This window comes from Physcomitrium patens, chromosome 10 (assembly GCF_059467195.1).
Source record: "Physcomitrium patens ecotype Gransden chromosome 10, ASM5946719v1, whole genome shotgun sequence".
Lineage (NCBI taxonomy): Eukaryota > Viridiplantae > Streptophyta > Bryopsida > Funariales > Funariaceae > Physcomitrium > Physcomitrium patens.
The window spans coordinates 2,343,435-2,360,124 of record NC_143419.1 but is presented as its reverse complement, the minus strand read 5'-3'; the positions used below and the strand labels follow the sequence as shown (position 1 = coordinate 2,360,124).

Here is a 16,690-nt window from a genome sequence, read left to right as displayed (position 1 = left end):
TTCTGCATACCTATTAACATCAAAGTACACTCATCAACCCAATAGTTTTTTGACAACAATTTATTCAATTAAATTGAAGTGTCTTTCTTTGCTTCTTTTAACACACAATCCACCAAACAGATCCACGACCGCCACGTTGCTATCGAAAGGTTCCATAATCCCGTTCACACTGCAAAGAGATCCTGTTGGTTCATGAAACAATGCAAGGGGATTGAGCAATTGTGGGAGAGAGAGAGATTACTTGGCCTACTATTTGCAGTGAACCACAGTGAGTGACATGGAGGAGACGCAAGCTCAGTGCAAGGTAATCGAGATATGTACAATCGAATTAATTAAGTTCCGAAAATAGGATGCCGTTGTTGCCTCTTTTTACATTCTGTTTTCAGTTTGAGAGGCCACAACCCTAAGCCATGATTCAACAACAGATCTCGATAGAGTGCTTTCGATGTTGAATGAATCTACGAGGTGTTAAGGATCAAGCTAATGCTGCAGTTAGTTGATTAAGGAACTATCTCTAAGTTGTGACCTAAAGTATGAACATTTGAGCTACGCAAGAATCAAAGAACAACTGCAAATTTAATTTGGGGGAGAGGGCAGTCGAAGCACACCCTCGGGAACCACCTCTCCCCAGTTCTGTCAACAGCTGCAAATGCCGCCCGGTGTGGAAGTGCCTTGATCCGAAGCCTTGTCGGGTCTCAAGAGATTGGTCGGCTTCAATTTGCCGGTGTCGGCTGTCAAACTGGGAGTGTCTATAATCTTATGCACGAGTTCATCGAAGCAGCGTTGGACATTGATGCTCGTCTTCGCACTTGCCTCCAGAAACAAGCACCCATGCTGCCTCGCAAACGCGATCCCTTCTTTCTTCGTCACCACGCGCCCGCTCTCCTCCAGATCCACTTTGCTGCCTACCAACATCATAATGCAATCTTTGTTCGTGGAGTAGCGATCTACTTCTTTCAACCATACGTCCGACAAATCCGTGAAGGTCGCCCGTCTTGTGACGTCGTAGACGAGGATTATACCCTGAGCGCCTCTGTAGTAGGAACTTGTTAATGTTCGGAACCTCTCCTGGCCCGCCGTGTCCCAGATGGTGAGCTTCAGACGCTTCCCTTGGAGGTTGAGCATCTTCACCTTGAAATCCACTCCAATTGTCGGCGAGAGATCATCGAATTTGCCAGCTGTGAATCGAAGGAGCAAACTACTCTTCCCCACGCCAGAATTGCCAATCAGGAGGATCTTAAACAGGTTATCAAAGTCGACATCACCGAGGCCGGCCATGGACGTCCACAACAATCCTATCAATTCTTCTCAGCAACCCCACCTCACCTTCAGAAGCTCTGCGACCCTCTCTTCCCCCAATAACATCCCCAAAACCTCTCCAAAATATACCCTAAACAAGTCCTGCACGCAAAACGTCGACAGACTTTGACAGGCCCCGCCTGCCAGCAGATTTTTTAACCGGATCACCGAAAGTAGGGTACAACGTCGCCGGCCATGCAATGGTTTACACTGTTCGATAAGTTATTTAATCTCTGCACCGACTTCCACGAACATCAAAAGAAAAAGTACTCTATCAACTACAGAAATCTAGTTCACCGTCCTAGAAGCAGATTTCTGTGCACCAGCACATGATAGAATCGACGCCAAGCAACAGGATCAGCAAGTATCAACACAACGGCATACACGAATGCAGGATCAACAAAGGCGGGGAGCATGAGGCAATCTCGAAATCCTCAAGACCAGGGACATGCACGGTTAATGTTCCTGTGAACTGTGAGCTTTGCCGTCAAGGAACTGTCGCATACAAACGCCATCTTTCACGAGCATTGATGTTTTCAATGCAAAAGAGTAGGTGTTCTGTTGAACTGGTCAACGTAGGTGGAATCTGGGTTCACTCTCATTCTATTTGCCGCCATTTACTACGTCGTCACCTCTGTAATTGGCCAAGATTTCTCCAGAACTGCTTCACATCATGCACGTCGATTGTTGCGATTTTTACTGCACAAAGTTGACTGATCATGCTCAACCTTCGATCATCGTTACTCGTTAGCATCGGGGCGGTTGCTGGATGACTGTTGGTTTCTTTTGCTTATCATCGCCAGAGCATGGAAGGGGGCCTGCACGATCCGAAAGTGATCGTGTCAGCAGAATCAACCTTACGTTTCGACGTCTCATCCTCTTCTCTAGTCCTCAACCCAGGGTTGCAGTATCCGAGGGAACATGCTGGTTTGTTCAATAGCGAGGTTCAGTCACGAATTTCTATCTTAATCTAGTGAAGAGATGCTCACTATGCTTTGCGTCTAAAACTCAAGTGCGTGAGACTAATTCTCTGCGCATAGGATAGGCCTTTGAAGATTTCGTCTCACTCCGGACCACCACTAATGCGACAATGACAATGGTAACCACGTGAATTACCAGAGCACTTCAGTGATAATCAGAGATCAATTTCCATTACACAACATCTAGTCTTGCATCCAGCGTAGCGAAACCCTAATAAGCGAAAACAAGCAAACGTCCATGTTCATGATCTGCCCAAGCTGGTGAGGATTGTGAGCATTGTAGTACTAGTCAATTGTGTAGAATTTAAAATGTAATAAACAAGGGTACCCATGAACACCAACAGTAACATTACTATGTCACAATAACTTCACACCAAAAATCGTATAGTTTTTTTGGCGTGGCAGTGCGTGAGATTGAGGCGCTATTTCAAGGACTATATTGTAGACACAATTTGAAGCACCAGAGTGGAGATGCTATGGTGATGCCCACCAATTCACACTTTCTATCTACAACGAAAACCCCAGCATCATACGTGCCACCGAATACAGGGCATTGCATGATACGGGGATTATCGTACTCACAATCTCTACAAAACTAAGCTGCTACACTACCGCTGTCGACGCTTAAATTTGCAGAAGACCCTTCTTAAGAACCCAACTCAAAAGGAAGACTTCTTCGAGTTATTTGACATCGGAATTGTTGAGAACATACTCACTCAAGCTAATCTGCATCAATGATATCATCTCGGTGATCTCATCTGAGAAGCCCTCTTCGGAATCGTCGATTTCGTACTCGGCGTTGAAAACCGCTGTGGAGGTGGCGCCGTCGTCGCTCGAGACGTACCTTATGGTTGCCCTCATGGATTTGTACCGGGGATCGCCTTCTAATACAGTGTAGCAGATCGAGTGCGAGGCCTCGTCAACCTCATCGATACGTTCCCGAATTTTCAACCCTTCCTGTATTGCTGTAAGAAATGGACAGGCATTTGTAACGTTCGCTCAGGGAAAATAAAATAAAATAAAATAAAGTAAAATCTTGCGATACCCAAATGGCGTCGCTGAACTACGTAGAGCGATGATTGATCGCATTCTAAACTCGTCCGCCAGACTCACACATTGCTGCAGCGTTCAAATCTCGAAAGCTAATTCAAGACTTGCGCAAACGAGCGGGACCCAAAATCATACAGTTCCTTTAAAACCTTAACCTAGAAGCCCTGAATCCAAATGCGACCACCGTTTTCCATTACTATTGAAGCATTGAAAAGTGCCATAGACCACAAATAAGCTGAAAATTGCTTGCCTAGCGCCAAACAAAACACAGGATCTTGCACAAGCAGGTGTAAGCAAAACTTGCGGTGCGGGAAATGTGAGGGAACCAAAGACTTGATCGCGAGAGCAAAACTTACCAGGGCCACAATGATACACTCGGATCGTGCCAGGCCCACCGTCACCGACCACATCACAGCTGCTGAACACATCGGGAAGGATCTTCGGCATCAGTACCCCAATCTTCTTCGCCGCGCTCCATATTTTTTCGACAGGAGCTCCCAGCTTCACCTTCACATCGGCTTTCTCCAGTGCCATTGTCTCCCACTATTGCGAGCTCGTGAAACTGCAACACGCAAGAAACCTAATCTCGCTGCCGATCTCAGGTGAATGAGCTCACCCCTGATCCCTTTTCTACTACATCTCCCCTGCACATGTTGCCAACTTGTCGTGACTCAGACACAACCAGTTCATCCGTCATCACAACCCCAATCGGCCAATTTCTGGATCCCAGCACTCGACTTGTCAAACGCTACAATTGTGCAATTCAACGACGAGGAGAAGCCCTGATCCTAAATCTCTGGATTCGGAATTTCGGCAGCTTTACAATTTCAAAAGGTTTTGCTTTACTGAGGGGAATTAGTTTTCTATTCTGGGGATATGTCTTGAAGTTAACGCCGTGAGCAAGTGCTGGTCAAAATGTTTGTGCAAACCACCAACTGCAAGGTTTTTGTGACACCAAAGCTCTAATTCTGAGAAGAGCTGCATCAGAGACTCTGCACTTAAAGACGTTTAAGTTGGCTTCTGTCGGTATGCGTTTTCTATTGCATGATACAAAACATGGACAATATGGTCTAGGTACAATGTTGTAATTGGTAGCTTTTAAGTTCAATACGAATATATTACATAGCACAGAGACTGGTACATTCAACAGTTTTATGCTTTCAATCGGAATATTCCAAGGAGATTTTATGTGGATGGGGGAAATATTGGGGCATAGACGTAGCTGGATTGTCTTTGAAAAGCAAGGCAAACCTGGTAGATTTGAACAAGGATGTGACAAATGGAAATCATTTTATAAAAAGTTGGTGTACTTCTTGGTTGGGAACATATACTTTTTGAGTCACAGAATAAGAAAGCTCTAAATTACTCGTAAAATCCCATACGTTATAATTTGAATTTGAGGGTATCAATATGTCAGCATTCAAATATACTGTAAATACTGTAAATACTTCAATACTCGTTTACAGCTTCCAACAGCTAGCTAACCAACACCCGGATCCAATCGTTTAATAATATACTATTTTCAATTAACTAAACTTAAAAGAAGTTGAAAGAGGTGTTTCTAAAGGAGCCAGCTATACAGCTACCAAAAATCACGCAAATCAAACTTTGTTCAATTGCAAAGAATGTAGATTACAGCACAATGATGTATTTGTACTTCACAAAGTCAGCAAATCCAGTCACCTTATGTTTAGAGAAGCAGCCTCACAAACCTTGATCCAACACTTGTCATCAATGAACACTTGGAATAATGTGACCTTGTTTCGTTCTGGAGCTGGTAGTCGCATTCCTTCTGGAACTCCAATTTCCCCCCGATTGTGCGAACTACACAAGAGTTCTTCCACGGAGGTATTTCGAGAAGCTCACAACATGAATATTCAGACTCGTTCCCGATCATAGACTCCCCTTGAAGCCTCCCGTAAAATTCAAATGCTTGAATATTCGAAATTATTCACGTTTCACGTCATCCCACCATACATCATAGACGGATGTCAAAGACACCAATGCATGCTGGACACGTGAAGTAACGACGAGTCAGAAATCCATCCAACACCTCATCTAATGATTTGTAACTGAACGTGAATTGTACATCTTCTGCATATCGATCTGATAACCTTCAAGACGGAGAAAAACCTCGACAAGGTTCGACTTTGCTCTGCCTACTTGAACACTCGACACAGATTTATATACGCTAACTGCAAGGGGCACTGCTGGGATTATGAAATCAACTTTACAATCGTGCTGCAGAGTTACCTGCTGTGAACTAATCTTTGTAAATTTGTTAGTTTTCTGTTCATTTGAATAAGATTAATAACCCGATGCATAAGATATGCAACTAATTCGAGCCTTTCTAATTACAAGCTGTGGACCATTAATGTGTGAGAACTGGAATCCTAAGAATGATCAAATACATTGGCAACATTTTCACAATTTTTACGGGGTTGTTATCTGGCTTGTACCAAATCGGTAACTGTTGCTGGCGGTGGCATAGGTCCCACCACGCTCAAATCCGGAACTGGTGGCTGGATTTGATCTTTTAGCGTATAATATACTGGTACAGCTGGAGTAAGGGAAGTCCTTGCTTCGTATCCGCGCTCCTTCATCCAAGCTGGATCGAGTGAAGGCAAGGAAAATGGGTCTACTACCAATGCAATCGGAAACTCGGGCAACTTTGGTGGACTCCGTGGCATTCTGCAGTCCGACATTCGTCCTTACGAAGCCATCAATGCTTGGTCGTTTCGCAAATACCCTCCCTTACAGTAGAGCAATGTATGGCTAACATGCATCGTCCTAAAATGCCAGTAACAAAACAATTAGAAAAATAATCGCACTGATAGTATGTCACTTACTTTTCATTCAGGTAATTATCTCTGAAAATGCGTCCTTTGCTCGACGTCTCCCTGGGTATTCTGTTTGAGAGGTACTTCATCGAACCCCACACTATGGGAAGTCTGCATGTCATCAGGTACTTTAGCATGATCCTCATAGACGGATGGATTACTCGTATAAGTTTAGACAGTTCATCTGAAGACAGACCTCATAAATTACGAAAATGTATGTAGTTGAAGACTATACTTTGTAAGAGGTTCCGTGTTGCCAAACTCATTTCGAGCTTTTTGACTTCCTTTCAAAAAAGCATGTGAGGCTTTCATGCACGATAAAGACTGTGCGTGTACGTTGTCTTCACACCCCTCCTCGAGAACTTGGCTGTGGTAATAATAGGCTGCCGCCTGTGAACAGAACAAAATTGTTACGAATGCCTGGAAGCATAACTCAAAAGTCCAAGAGCGTGTTAAGCTGATTCGCGTTTTTGAAAGACCATTATGGGTGCAGAAATTCTTAAGATCTTCATCAATTAGTACGAAAATCACAATCATCCTACATCAATTATTGGACGCAATACCTTAGCTTCATTAAGTTTCCATTTCACGAAGAGTTCATGCTTGTCCCTCAGTGCTTTCGCCAAGGGCACTGAGCCTAGCTTTTGGACTACCTGTCATGCATTTCAGATGATTAATAAGTGCCTCTGCATACAATATATTTTCTCTAACACGAAAGTAATGCATTCAGTATCTCTTCATCCAATAAGAAATACCCAGCAAGGTGGAGTTTTGCAGATGCTATGGATCGTGTGGGAGTCCTTTCAAACACCTAAGTGCTCTGTAGAACAACGCCTGTCTAAATGTATCAGGACATAGAATAATCAATTAGAACACCTACCTTATCCCATATTTCGACTTGCTCACAGGCTAGTCTTCGTTTCACTGCGAGAGATGCTTTCACACTGGCAACCGCAAATCCCAATTGCAGCTCCACGGCCTGCGCAACAAAGTTGGAAAGACTGGTCCCGTTCAATACTCATAGTGAACAGCTTTCTCGCAGTTACGGCAAGGAAAGTTAATACAACGATGAAACAGATAGTACCTGGCCTAAAGCTTGCAGCTCCAAAGACCTAAACATTGCCTCGGTTACGTCGGCTGGCAACTTCGCCCTGCAGATTCGCCCACAAAAAATGCCACGAGCATCTCAGTATTTTTCCAGCATATGCTTTGTCAAGGACTTTTCAACCCATTGAATGTAGAAATTGAGAATCTTGAACGTCAAAAAAGTCCATGATATCGTACTTAATCTCATCTGGAGTATTGGGCAGCACAGCTCTTATGGCACACTCGAAGTATGATGCAGCCTTCAACAATAAATCGATGGCTCTTCTTTTGCTCTCTGTTGCAACCACTTGCTCGATTAAAATAACAAAACATTCTGCGCGAGATATAAGATAGCTTTACCTCTACCACAATTTAATCCAATAGATCCTATCGACTAGGTCGACTTCAACGAGGCATTTTAATCTACTGCAATGGCAATGTGGAAAGTGGAAAAGCTAGTAGGAGTTACCATCGGATACATTGTGCGAAGAAAGACTCGCAGATAAGTACCGCCCAAAAGCAAAGACTGGATGCAAAGCAAAGCACATGCCTTCATCAACTTTGAAATAGTACCCATCTGCTGGCGGTTTTGATGTTAAGTATGCATTGGCTTCTTGTAGAGCCAGCATCCCTAAAAGATGTAGCACGGACAGCAACTCATAATACCCACTTGCAATTGCAGTATCCTACATGAGGGAAAATAATGACAATACTTAGTGGAAAAGCGGAATATACATAATTTATGCTGAGTTTTTCGGTGTTCATGAGGAAAAGGTAGAAAGGAAAAAATCGAGAAGTTTTTTTTTTTTTTTTTTTTTTTTAAATAAAAAGAAATAAACGGGGAAAGAAAGTTGATACAGACCTTTTTCGCGTCAACCACGTTGGTCCAGGGAAATTTAACAGCCGAACTCAATTTCTCACCTAGACAAAATAAGATAAGATAAGATAAGATAAGATAAATAACACAACTTCTATTTAGTTTCTAACAATGCTGTAAAGATCAAGAAGCAAAATAAACCTTATCTACCTAGATGGACACCCAATGCATGAAGAACATAACAAGGAGAGTAGTCTAGTATCCAAGCTAACATTGCAATGTAACAAGGGATTTTTTTGAAGGAATTGTGGATGTGTCACCTCCTACGACGAGACCCAACAATACAGGTAAATATTCATTCAAAGCCTTCTCCAAATTTAGGTGACTGGTGTCATCTGCAACTCATATTAACCACCTCTGTCAATTCATTGCAAATTACACCCAACAGATTTTAACAAACATATTGTCCAATCGAAGTAGAATTCATTGAGCATGGTTCAAAGAGTAAAGAAAACTGCAGCATAGCATGCTCACCATCAATCGATTTGGCTCGCAGCTTTGTTTTTGCCAGAGACCCATTTCTGCCGGAGAGGGATATTATTTGTGACCGAAGTGATATCAGTTTCGTAGCCAACGCCGGAGACACTTTTCCCTTCAGGTTCACTGCGATCTCACTCTGCTTAGGTTCCCTCAAGCCGGGCACAAAAGCAAATACTTCACTGGACTGAACGGGAGCTTCTAAGGGACCTCCGTCATCAGCATCGGAAGAAAAGATGCATCCCATGATCCTCCAAACCTGACCCCACACATTACACCCATCAATCATGCTGCATTGGAATAATCTTAGTAGAGTAGTGACAAAAAGAAATCATCCAACGTACTCTTAACGGTTATTCCCATTTTTAAAAATTATCGGGCAGTTTCTTCACTCATAAGCTTAACCAATCGGTAGCGTGGTCTTACAGGCCCACAGGCAACCTCAGAAAACCAATCATCGGTTTTCAGCAACATAAAAAATAAAATAAAAAAAATCACCGCTATTCAAATCCTGCGTTCTAGTCGAGTAGATACAGGCTAAACTTCAGCTAAAACTACCATAAACTTATAATCCGCTCGAATGTTGTTGATGTAAACCATGTCTACCTTTGAAGACAAAATTACAAGACATGTTCAAAGTAAGAAAATTGCAATTGCCTTGTCTCTTCAAGACCAAAACATTTAGCAAGAATTTAAAGCTGCAACAAAAGAAGTACTGCTTCAACCTTGCGAGACTTCCAGGTGAAGCACTGCTTAACATCAATCTGTGAAACACCAAGATAGACTCCAGAATCCCAAAATTACAACTGAAACTGAACTTCTAAAAAAATTCAATGCATCACAAAGAGGATCTTTCCATAAAACAATCGGTCCACGTAGCAGAGCCCAAAAACTCGCACTCCCGAATCAAGTGCCAGTCACAAACAAAACCACTCACAAAACACGAAAATCACTGAAACTCGTCTACCGAATTGAGTCCAAAACTCAGCCAGTGCACAATGCACGGCACATCACCACACGCACTCCAAAAAGCACCCACTAATTGACCATCTCCAGGCCAGAACACTCCCCCTCACCTATCAAAACCGGAAGACAAAATTCCAGCCAACTGCAGCCAGCAAACCACCTCGCACAAACACCCGGGATCAAAAATCCAGGAACAAAATCTCTGCAAGCTCTCGAAATAAGTCGGTTCCGCTCACGAGACTCAGCAGAGAAGAACACAACACGGCTCCAGCTTCGAATCGGATGCAGGAGGCACAGGGAGGCGGGCCAAGAAGGAATTCCCATGCTTGAGACGCGGTTTTGAAAGGGGAGAGAGCGGTTTGTCGAGCTCATTCAGTCAGTCAGTCAGACGTCTCTCAACAGTAACTGGGTCCTGGGTCCTCGGTCCAGCCACGATCCTATCCCCACGAGAATAGAAAAAATTGCGCAAAGGCGAAGGAGCTCGTATCGCGATGCAATCCCCCCCGATTAAGCCCCATTGAGCTGTGCGACTCCACCGACCAGGACCGATTCCTCGGAGTGCCGGCGGGAACACGGGCACAGGGGTGGGGCGAGGGGGGGGAGTGAGCGAGAAAGAAGAAGAGTCCATGACCGCAACCGTGGTGTCGGGATGCCGTCTTGTGGGGCACGTCTATTCCAACGGCACGGGAACAAGGGGGAATTTAGTAAACGGAGATGAATTCAATTCCCGACGGGGTTCAGGATAACTGAGCATCAGGAAGCTTCTAGAAGGGCGGAAGGCTTAATTTTAGGGTTTCCCTCCTTGCAGCTGCAGGAACCCCCTTCCCAACTCTTCGTCTGATTGGATACCGCAATGCTGTGCTGTCATTCCCGCCCTTCACGCTGTCTGAACAGTGAGTTTATTGATCCCGGATGTGAGCGTGACTTCGCTTTCTACTTTCTCCCCTCCTCGGTCAAAACCCGTTAATTCTAATAAACATTTATTCTTCTTCATCTTTTGTGGGGGGGGGGGGGGGGTTACTGCGCATCTCTTTTCCGCCAAACATGGAAATATTAATTTTTTAAAAGTGTTTCTATGTTATGTATATGTCCAAAAGATCGTCGTTTTTTCTAGCTTTTGGCCCCATGTTCGAACGAGGTGCTTTTACTTACCTTACACGTACCACAAAATGGTGGAAAACATGTCCGGATGAAAACACAAAACTCTAGAGAAAAAGCTTGTAAGTTGGGGCGATTTGAAATAACATAAAGCACAGTATCTGATTTGTGTAAAGAACACTTAAAAAAGGCATTGGGCACATCACCAACTTCCTTTTCCAACATGGAGAATGGCTTTTCGGCTTTATTGGAATGACCTTCGCATTGACCTTTCATCTCAATCCGAACCACCACTTACGGATGAATGCAGTTACATCCATAATGAGGTAGGAAACAGCAACGAAACCTCCGCCGACTCTTGTCAAAGGCAAAAGGAACCCTTCTCCACCACAGGATTCCCACGGGCAGATGCTTGAAAATTTACCAATGAGAGAGTCTGCCCGTTTCGTCTGCCCGGACCTGGATAAGCCTCCGGGGACGATGCGCTTACTGACTGACCGGGTCCCGCAGTTCCTCTAAGCTTGTGGCTTATATTCATTGTTGATTCCCAAGGGCTATCGTTACGATAAATTTAGGGTTTCGAGAAATACTTGGCCCTCCCTCGTCCCATCCAAAGGGGAATTCTAGGGTTTGGGGACACCGTTCTCTCACTATCTTCGTTTATCATGAATTTAAAACATGAGGTGTATTGACTTAAATAGAACATAGTATTTAGTCTAAGAGAGGTAAATATTGGAATTCATGTGTAATTATTTTCTTGCGTATCAGTTTGTAAAATATTAAAAGATGCATGTCAAAAAAAAAAAAAATACAGGATTCTGAAATTAATCATGTTGAACAGAAATTGTTAATTTTTTTTATTTTATTTTACTTTTTCCGTATCTTATTTTAAAAACAAATATTGGCTTCATAATTTGGCATTTTCTGAAACATGGATACAAAAATATGCACATTGGTTTCTCAAAACAAAATTTGTAATTGATTGATAATTTTAGGTTAAAAAAAGAGGGTGTGAGATTGATGACAACATACTAATATTGAGCATTCAATTTGTAACAGCAATATGTGTATTTTTGTAAATCTGTGGAAATTCATAATTTCTGTTATTTTTTGAAAATATTCATTAGAACATGTAGGCATGAATGTAATGTGTAAGAATGTTCAAACTTTTTGTATATTTATGTTTTTTTTAATTTTGTTTGCCTCAAAAGTTTTTAACCGTTTTATCTGGTATTCAGAAAACTTATTTTTTAATTTTAAATAATTTAATTATACAATTGATGCATTGGAAACGCTAAGAAAATTATGTTTCATTTTTTGTAATTTAAATCTCATCCAATATATTTAGTCTCAGCAAAAATAGTGCAACTTGTGTTTTTAAACCAAAAATATGCTACTCAGTCTAATTAAAAACCCCTTTTAGTCTGTCATAAATTATATTTTATTTTTACTTTCTTGTCAAAACAATATGTACAACATCTATTATTTCTTCGTCAGAAAATTAAATTCTTTGGACAAAAAAAAGTATCATTTAGCACATGCTTGGAGGGTTAAGATAACAAGCATATTTCTATACTGAGTACTTTTCTATCTTATTATTTCTTTTGTCTAACATGATTTTTTTTTTTTTTTTTTTTTTTTTTTTTTTTTCTGATAAGTTTAAAATACATTTATTTGAAGTGAGATGCAAATAAATATAATTATAAATATGCATGGAATCATACAAAAGAAAAGAAAATATAAGATACAACTATTAACCATATACAACTCTATCCACTATCTCTTTCAATTCTACATTTATTTCTTTTTCTTATTAGAAGACTTATATCTAAAGAATTTATGTCTAGTATAGTGAGAATTCAAATCTTACTTAATTTTTTAATTTTTCTAAAAAGATCAATGTATATTCTTAACTAAAATAAGATTTTATATAAAAATATATTTAATAAGAATCTATATGTTTTTACTTATTAAAATTTAGTTTTTTTTATTATATATAAATTATTTAATTTTTTCAACCATATTCCAATTATTACTTAATATAGAAATAATATCACAAAATAAAATATAAGAAAATTCAAGCTACTAATTATTTCTTTTTAAAAATTTTCTAGAAACACATAGAACCACTAAATTAAGGAAATATTTAAAATATCCTTGGAAATAGTTGATAGAGTTGTGTTGTCTTTAAGTGATCTTATATTGTTTGCTAATTCTTCAAAAGAAAAAAAACTAATAAATGTATCCTAATAAGACTAACATCATTGGAAGTTTTTACATATTCAAGGACAACTTTAAGTATAAAGAATTTGTTATTAGAACATCTTGAATTTTCCAACACAAATGCACTTAAATTTTATAACTATTTTCAAAAATAGATAAAATTTAATATTCTTTTCAAATACTTAAAACATAATTAAATTTAAGAACCTTAAGATGATTTTTATATGCACAAAATTATAATGGATAATTATTAATTTTACATAGAATATTGTTAAGAAGTATTAATCTTTGAGCCTATCAAAATGTCTTTATAATGGCTTAACTCTTATACAAAATTATACATTATCATCTCTTTTTAATATTCTGTATATTCAAAGGAAGCTTGAAATTGACATCTCTCCAGAATTTTAAACACTACCATCTTTTAATATTATATGAAAAGCTAAATTATCTAAGTCAATAAAAATATCATGAAAAAAGAATTTGTTAACCATGATTAGTTTTACCATGAATTAGAAGTATTAGATTTGTTGAAAATGTTAAGAAAGATATAAGAGTAATAGTAAGTAATACACACAAGAGGATTTATAAGGAGAGAAAGCTTCACATATAAAAATCTATTGATCTGGTTGTGTCTCATATACAGGAGGAGAAAGAGAAGAGAATAAACAGTTCTTCCCCACTATATTCCAAATATTGTAGCTATGGTATTTACTATAGTCTATAGTAAAAGTTATGGAGAGTATTGGCTACATTTAATGCTCTCAACACTCCTCCTTGCTCATCATAATATTTACATAATATAAAATTTGTATAGAATTATGATCTATACTTTTATATGATCTCGCAAGATCAATAATTGTTGCCTCATTAAAATCTTATCTAGGAAAACCTTATTGTATTTAAGGACAAAACCATAGATGAAAGAAAAAGAATACACCATCATGTTTCTTAATTATTTAAAGAGCTCATTAACTTTCTTATTCAAGAAAAGTAAGTCATTACATACCAATGCCATAAGTAAGTCGATGATGGTTGCACAATGGGAGAGCTTTGGTGAAGAGAACAACAAGGTTATTTATAAATTCAATTTTCTTAATTATAAGTTCTTGATCAATAATCAAGTCATGGATATAACTAAAATATTTTTGATCAATATGCTTTGTCATGTCGCCTTTAATAAAACCAACTTGCATCTGTGCAATACAAGCACTATTATCTTCATGCAAGATAGTTGGAGAATCATCATATGAAAATCCACAGGTTGCTTGAATGAATTTATTAATTGATCACAACCAAATATATTCTCGAGATGCTTCATGTAAGGCAATAATTTTTACATGGTTGGATGAAGTTGTAGTTATTGTTTGTTTCATTGATTTCCATGATATTGCAGCTCCATGTCTTAAAAATACATATCTTATTTGAGATTTAGCTGTTGCAGTATCAGATTTATATCTTGCATCACAATATTCAACTAATTTTCGATCTGTAGATTGTATATAGTATAATCCTAAGTCTTCAATACCTTATAAATAATGTAATAAATATTTGATGCCATTCCAATGTCATAGTATTGGACGTGCACTATGTCTTACAAGAACACTAACTGCAAATGTAATATCTAATCTTATAGATGTGGCCAAATATAAAAGTGCTCCAATCGCTGCAAGATATGGATATTGATCTCCTAATATTTCTTCCTCCTCTTTGTATGGACGGTATGGATTATGAACATCATAACCACATCCAACCATTGGTGTAGACAATGGATAAACATCAATCATATTAAATCTTTGCAACATTCGTCTTATATACATTAGTTGATAAAGAAAAATGCTACCATGTGTTAGATGCATAATCTGAAGAGTAATACAGAAAGTTATTTTTTAAACTTATTTGTAATTAAATAATCTCAAAGATATTGATATCATATGCGCATGGATTATTTTAAATCATACAAGGCCTTACATAATTTAATCATAATTTAATACCATGATATTGTCCTAGAACAAGTCCATTTGGAGTTCCTGTTTCTAAATCAGATAGAACTTTCATATAAATATTTGATTTAAAAAAACCATATAGATATGCAGTTACTACATCCATCAAATGCATTTCAAAGGTGGCATGAAGTGTTATTCCAGTAATATATCGAAATGTAATTGAATCCATGACTAGAAAATATGTGGATTCATAATCAATGCCAAATCGTTGAGTAAATCCTTGAATAACAAGACAAGCTTTATAGCAAGTTATTTGACCTTGAGCATCTCGCTTGCGTATTAATACCATCTTATATCCTATAGGGCAAGATGTAAGAGTGTCTACAATTAGACCAAAGACTTTCCTCTTATATAAAGAGGCATACTCTTCTTGAATAGTAATTTTCTATTTTGACTAATTAGAGCGATGCATCGCCTCTTTGATGGTTTGAGGTTTAGGATTGTCTTCCTCACAAGAAAGGGCTCTTATAATCATGCATGCAAATGATTCATCTACCGTAATAGATGGTTTGTCCCAAATATCATTTGTAGCTTAATATAGAATAGATAATTCTTTACTCAACTTGTTGTTATTCCTTCCAATTCCAAGATTGTTTTTCACAGGAATTGAAGGTACATTATGCATAGATGTATCATCATGAATTAGTAGTCTTGCAAAATGAGTGGCAATTTCTTGAGAAATAATACCAAGATTAGTCAATATTATAGCTTTCTTCTTATGTGGTTGCGTATCTGGTCCATGAGTTCTTTTAGTTGTTGTTGTTGTTATAACTTGAAGTATTGTAGTCAAAGGCACTGCAATCTGAGCAAGTGCATTTTGAGCCTCATTAATAAGAATTCTTGTAATTCTAAGTTCATCATTGAAGCCATCAGGTGTTTCATTTGCGATCCGTTTCAGATGCAAAATCTTAGTAATTTCAATTTTTGCCAAAGATGTCCTAGGATCAAAATTCATTATAAACGTTTCTAGTGCATCAAATATAAGTACTTTTCTTCTTTGTCGATTGGATATTCTTCCTTGAAGAGATGGGAATATATTTTCTTCAAAACAGCAATTTTACAAATGTGCACATAATAATGTGCCAGTTGATGGATCAAAAATACAAATAATGCTTGGTGAATCAAAACCAACATATATGCCTTCTTGTCAATGAGCTCCAATGGTACACTGTTAAGGTTCTAGTATTAGAATCCAAGTATGGTAACCAAATACTTATAAGTGAGATATATTTCAAACACAATCCAAAATGAGCTCATGTGGTGAAACAATTTTAAGAGAAGAAAGACAGAGGCGTATTAATGCTGTAGCATGTAAAATTACATGACCCCACATAGATGCTAGTAAATTTGTGTGAAGGAAGAGTGGTTGGGTAATGAATTGTATACGCTTTATAAATGACTCTACAAGTCCATTTTGAGCATGTTCATATGGAACACAATATGTCAACTCAATTCTTCTTGCTCTACAATAGTCTTCAAAAGACTTTGATGCGAATTCTTTTGTATTATCCATACACATTGTTTTTATAGGATAATCAAAAAAATATGCCCAAAAATGAATAAGCATAGATATAAGATTGGCAAACACTATGTTTCGAATTGATAATAATAAAACATGTGTTTGTTTACTTGATGCATTAACAAGAACCAAAAAATAATGAAATGGTCTTGATATTGGATTAATAGGACCACAAATATTACCATGCAATCTTTCAAGTATTGGAGGTAATTCTTATGGGAGTTTCCAAATTGAAGGCTGAATAATCATCTTATCTTGCACTCATGCAC

At 38.6% G+C, this 16,690-nt stretch overlaps 3 protein-coding genes across 4 annotated transcripts; all 3 read right to left on the bottom strand.

Moving 5' to 3' along the window:
- Positions 1-316: 316 nt before the first annotated feature.
- On the bottom strand, positions 317-2,124 carry LOC112287763 (ras-related protein RABC1). The gene has a single exon (XM_024531132.3). It carries the CDS (start codon positions 1,276-1,278, stop codon positions 637-639), a length of 642 nt encoding a protein of 213 aa, XP_024386900.1. The 5' UTR covers positions 1,279-2,124; the 3' UTR covers positions 317-636.
- Positions 2,125-2,562: 438 nt separating this feature from the next.
- On the bottom strand, positions 2,563-3,917 carry LOC112287764 (dau c 1 isoallergen Dau c 1.0401). The gene is made up of 2 exons (XM_024531133.3): positions 3,686-3,917; positions 2,563-3,244 (listed from the first exon to the last, which is right to left on the bottom strand). The coding sequence occupies exons 1-2, from the start codon at positions 3,861-3,863 to the stop codon at positions 2,961-2,963; spliced, it is 462 nt and encodes a 153-aa protein (XP_024386901.1). The 5' UTR covers positions 3,864-3,917; the 3' UTR covers positions 2,563-2,960.
- Positions 3,918-4,602: 685 nt separating this feature from the next.
- On the bottom strand, positions 4,603-9,947 carry LOC112287762 (uncharacterized). Of its 2 annotated transcripts, none has more exons than XM_090253407.1 (13): positions 9,686-9,947; positions 8,607-8,868; positions 8,393-8,467; positions 8,118-8,176; positions 7,725-7,941; positions 7,454-7,550; positions 7,254-7,320; positions 7,050-7,148; positions 6,733-6,822; positions 6,405-6,559; positions 6,179-6,280; positions 5,789-6,020; positions 4,603-5,339 (listed from the first exon to the last, which is right to left on the bottom strand). In XM_090253407.1, exons 2-13 carry the CDS (start codon positions 8,854-8,856, stop codon positions 5,277-5,279), a joined length of 1,506 nt encoding a protein of 501 aa, XP_090109533.1. In that variant the 5' UTR covers positions 8,857-8,868; positions 9,686-9,947; the 3' UTR covers positions 4,603-5,276. The 2 variants fall into 2 exon arrangements, with proteins under 2 accessions (XP_090109533.1, XP_090109534.1); XM_090253408.1 differs by lacking the exon at positions 9,686-9,947 and adding an exon at positions 9,335-9,473.
- Positions 9,948-16,690: the final 6,743 nt, after the last annotated feature.

Excerpts from the sequence above, each read along its gene's own strand:
- LOC112287763 (XM_024531132.3), bottom strand. The coding sequence starts at position 1,278 with ATGGCCGGCCTCGGTGATGTCGACTTTGATAACCTGTTTAAGATCCTC.
- LOC112287764 (XM_024531133.3), bottom strand. The coding sequence starts at position 3,863 with ATGGCACTGGAGAAAGCCGATGTGAAGGTGAAGCTGGGAGCTCCTGTC. Across the intron at positions 3,245-3,685 it reads AGTGTATCATTGTGGCCCTG|CAATACAGGAAGGGTTGAAA; the intron begins GTAAGTTTTGCT and ends CATTTCTTACAG.
- LOC112287762 (XM_090253407.1), bottom strand. The coding sequence starts at position 8,856 with ATGGGATGCATCTTTTCTTCCGATGCTGATGACGGAGGTCCCTTAGAA. Across the intron at positions 7,321-7,453 it reads AATACTCCAGATGAGATTAA|GGCGAAGTTGCCAGCCGACG; the intron begins GTACGATATCAT and ends GCGAATCTGCAG. Across the intron at positions 6,560-6,732 it reads GGAAACTTAATGAAGCTAAG|GCGGCAGCCTATTATTACCA; the intron begins GTATTGCGTCCA and ends TTCTGTTCACAG.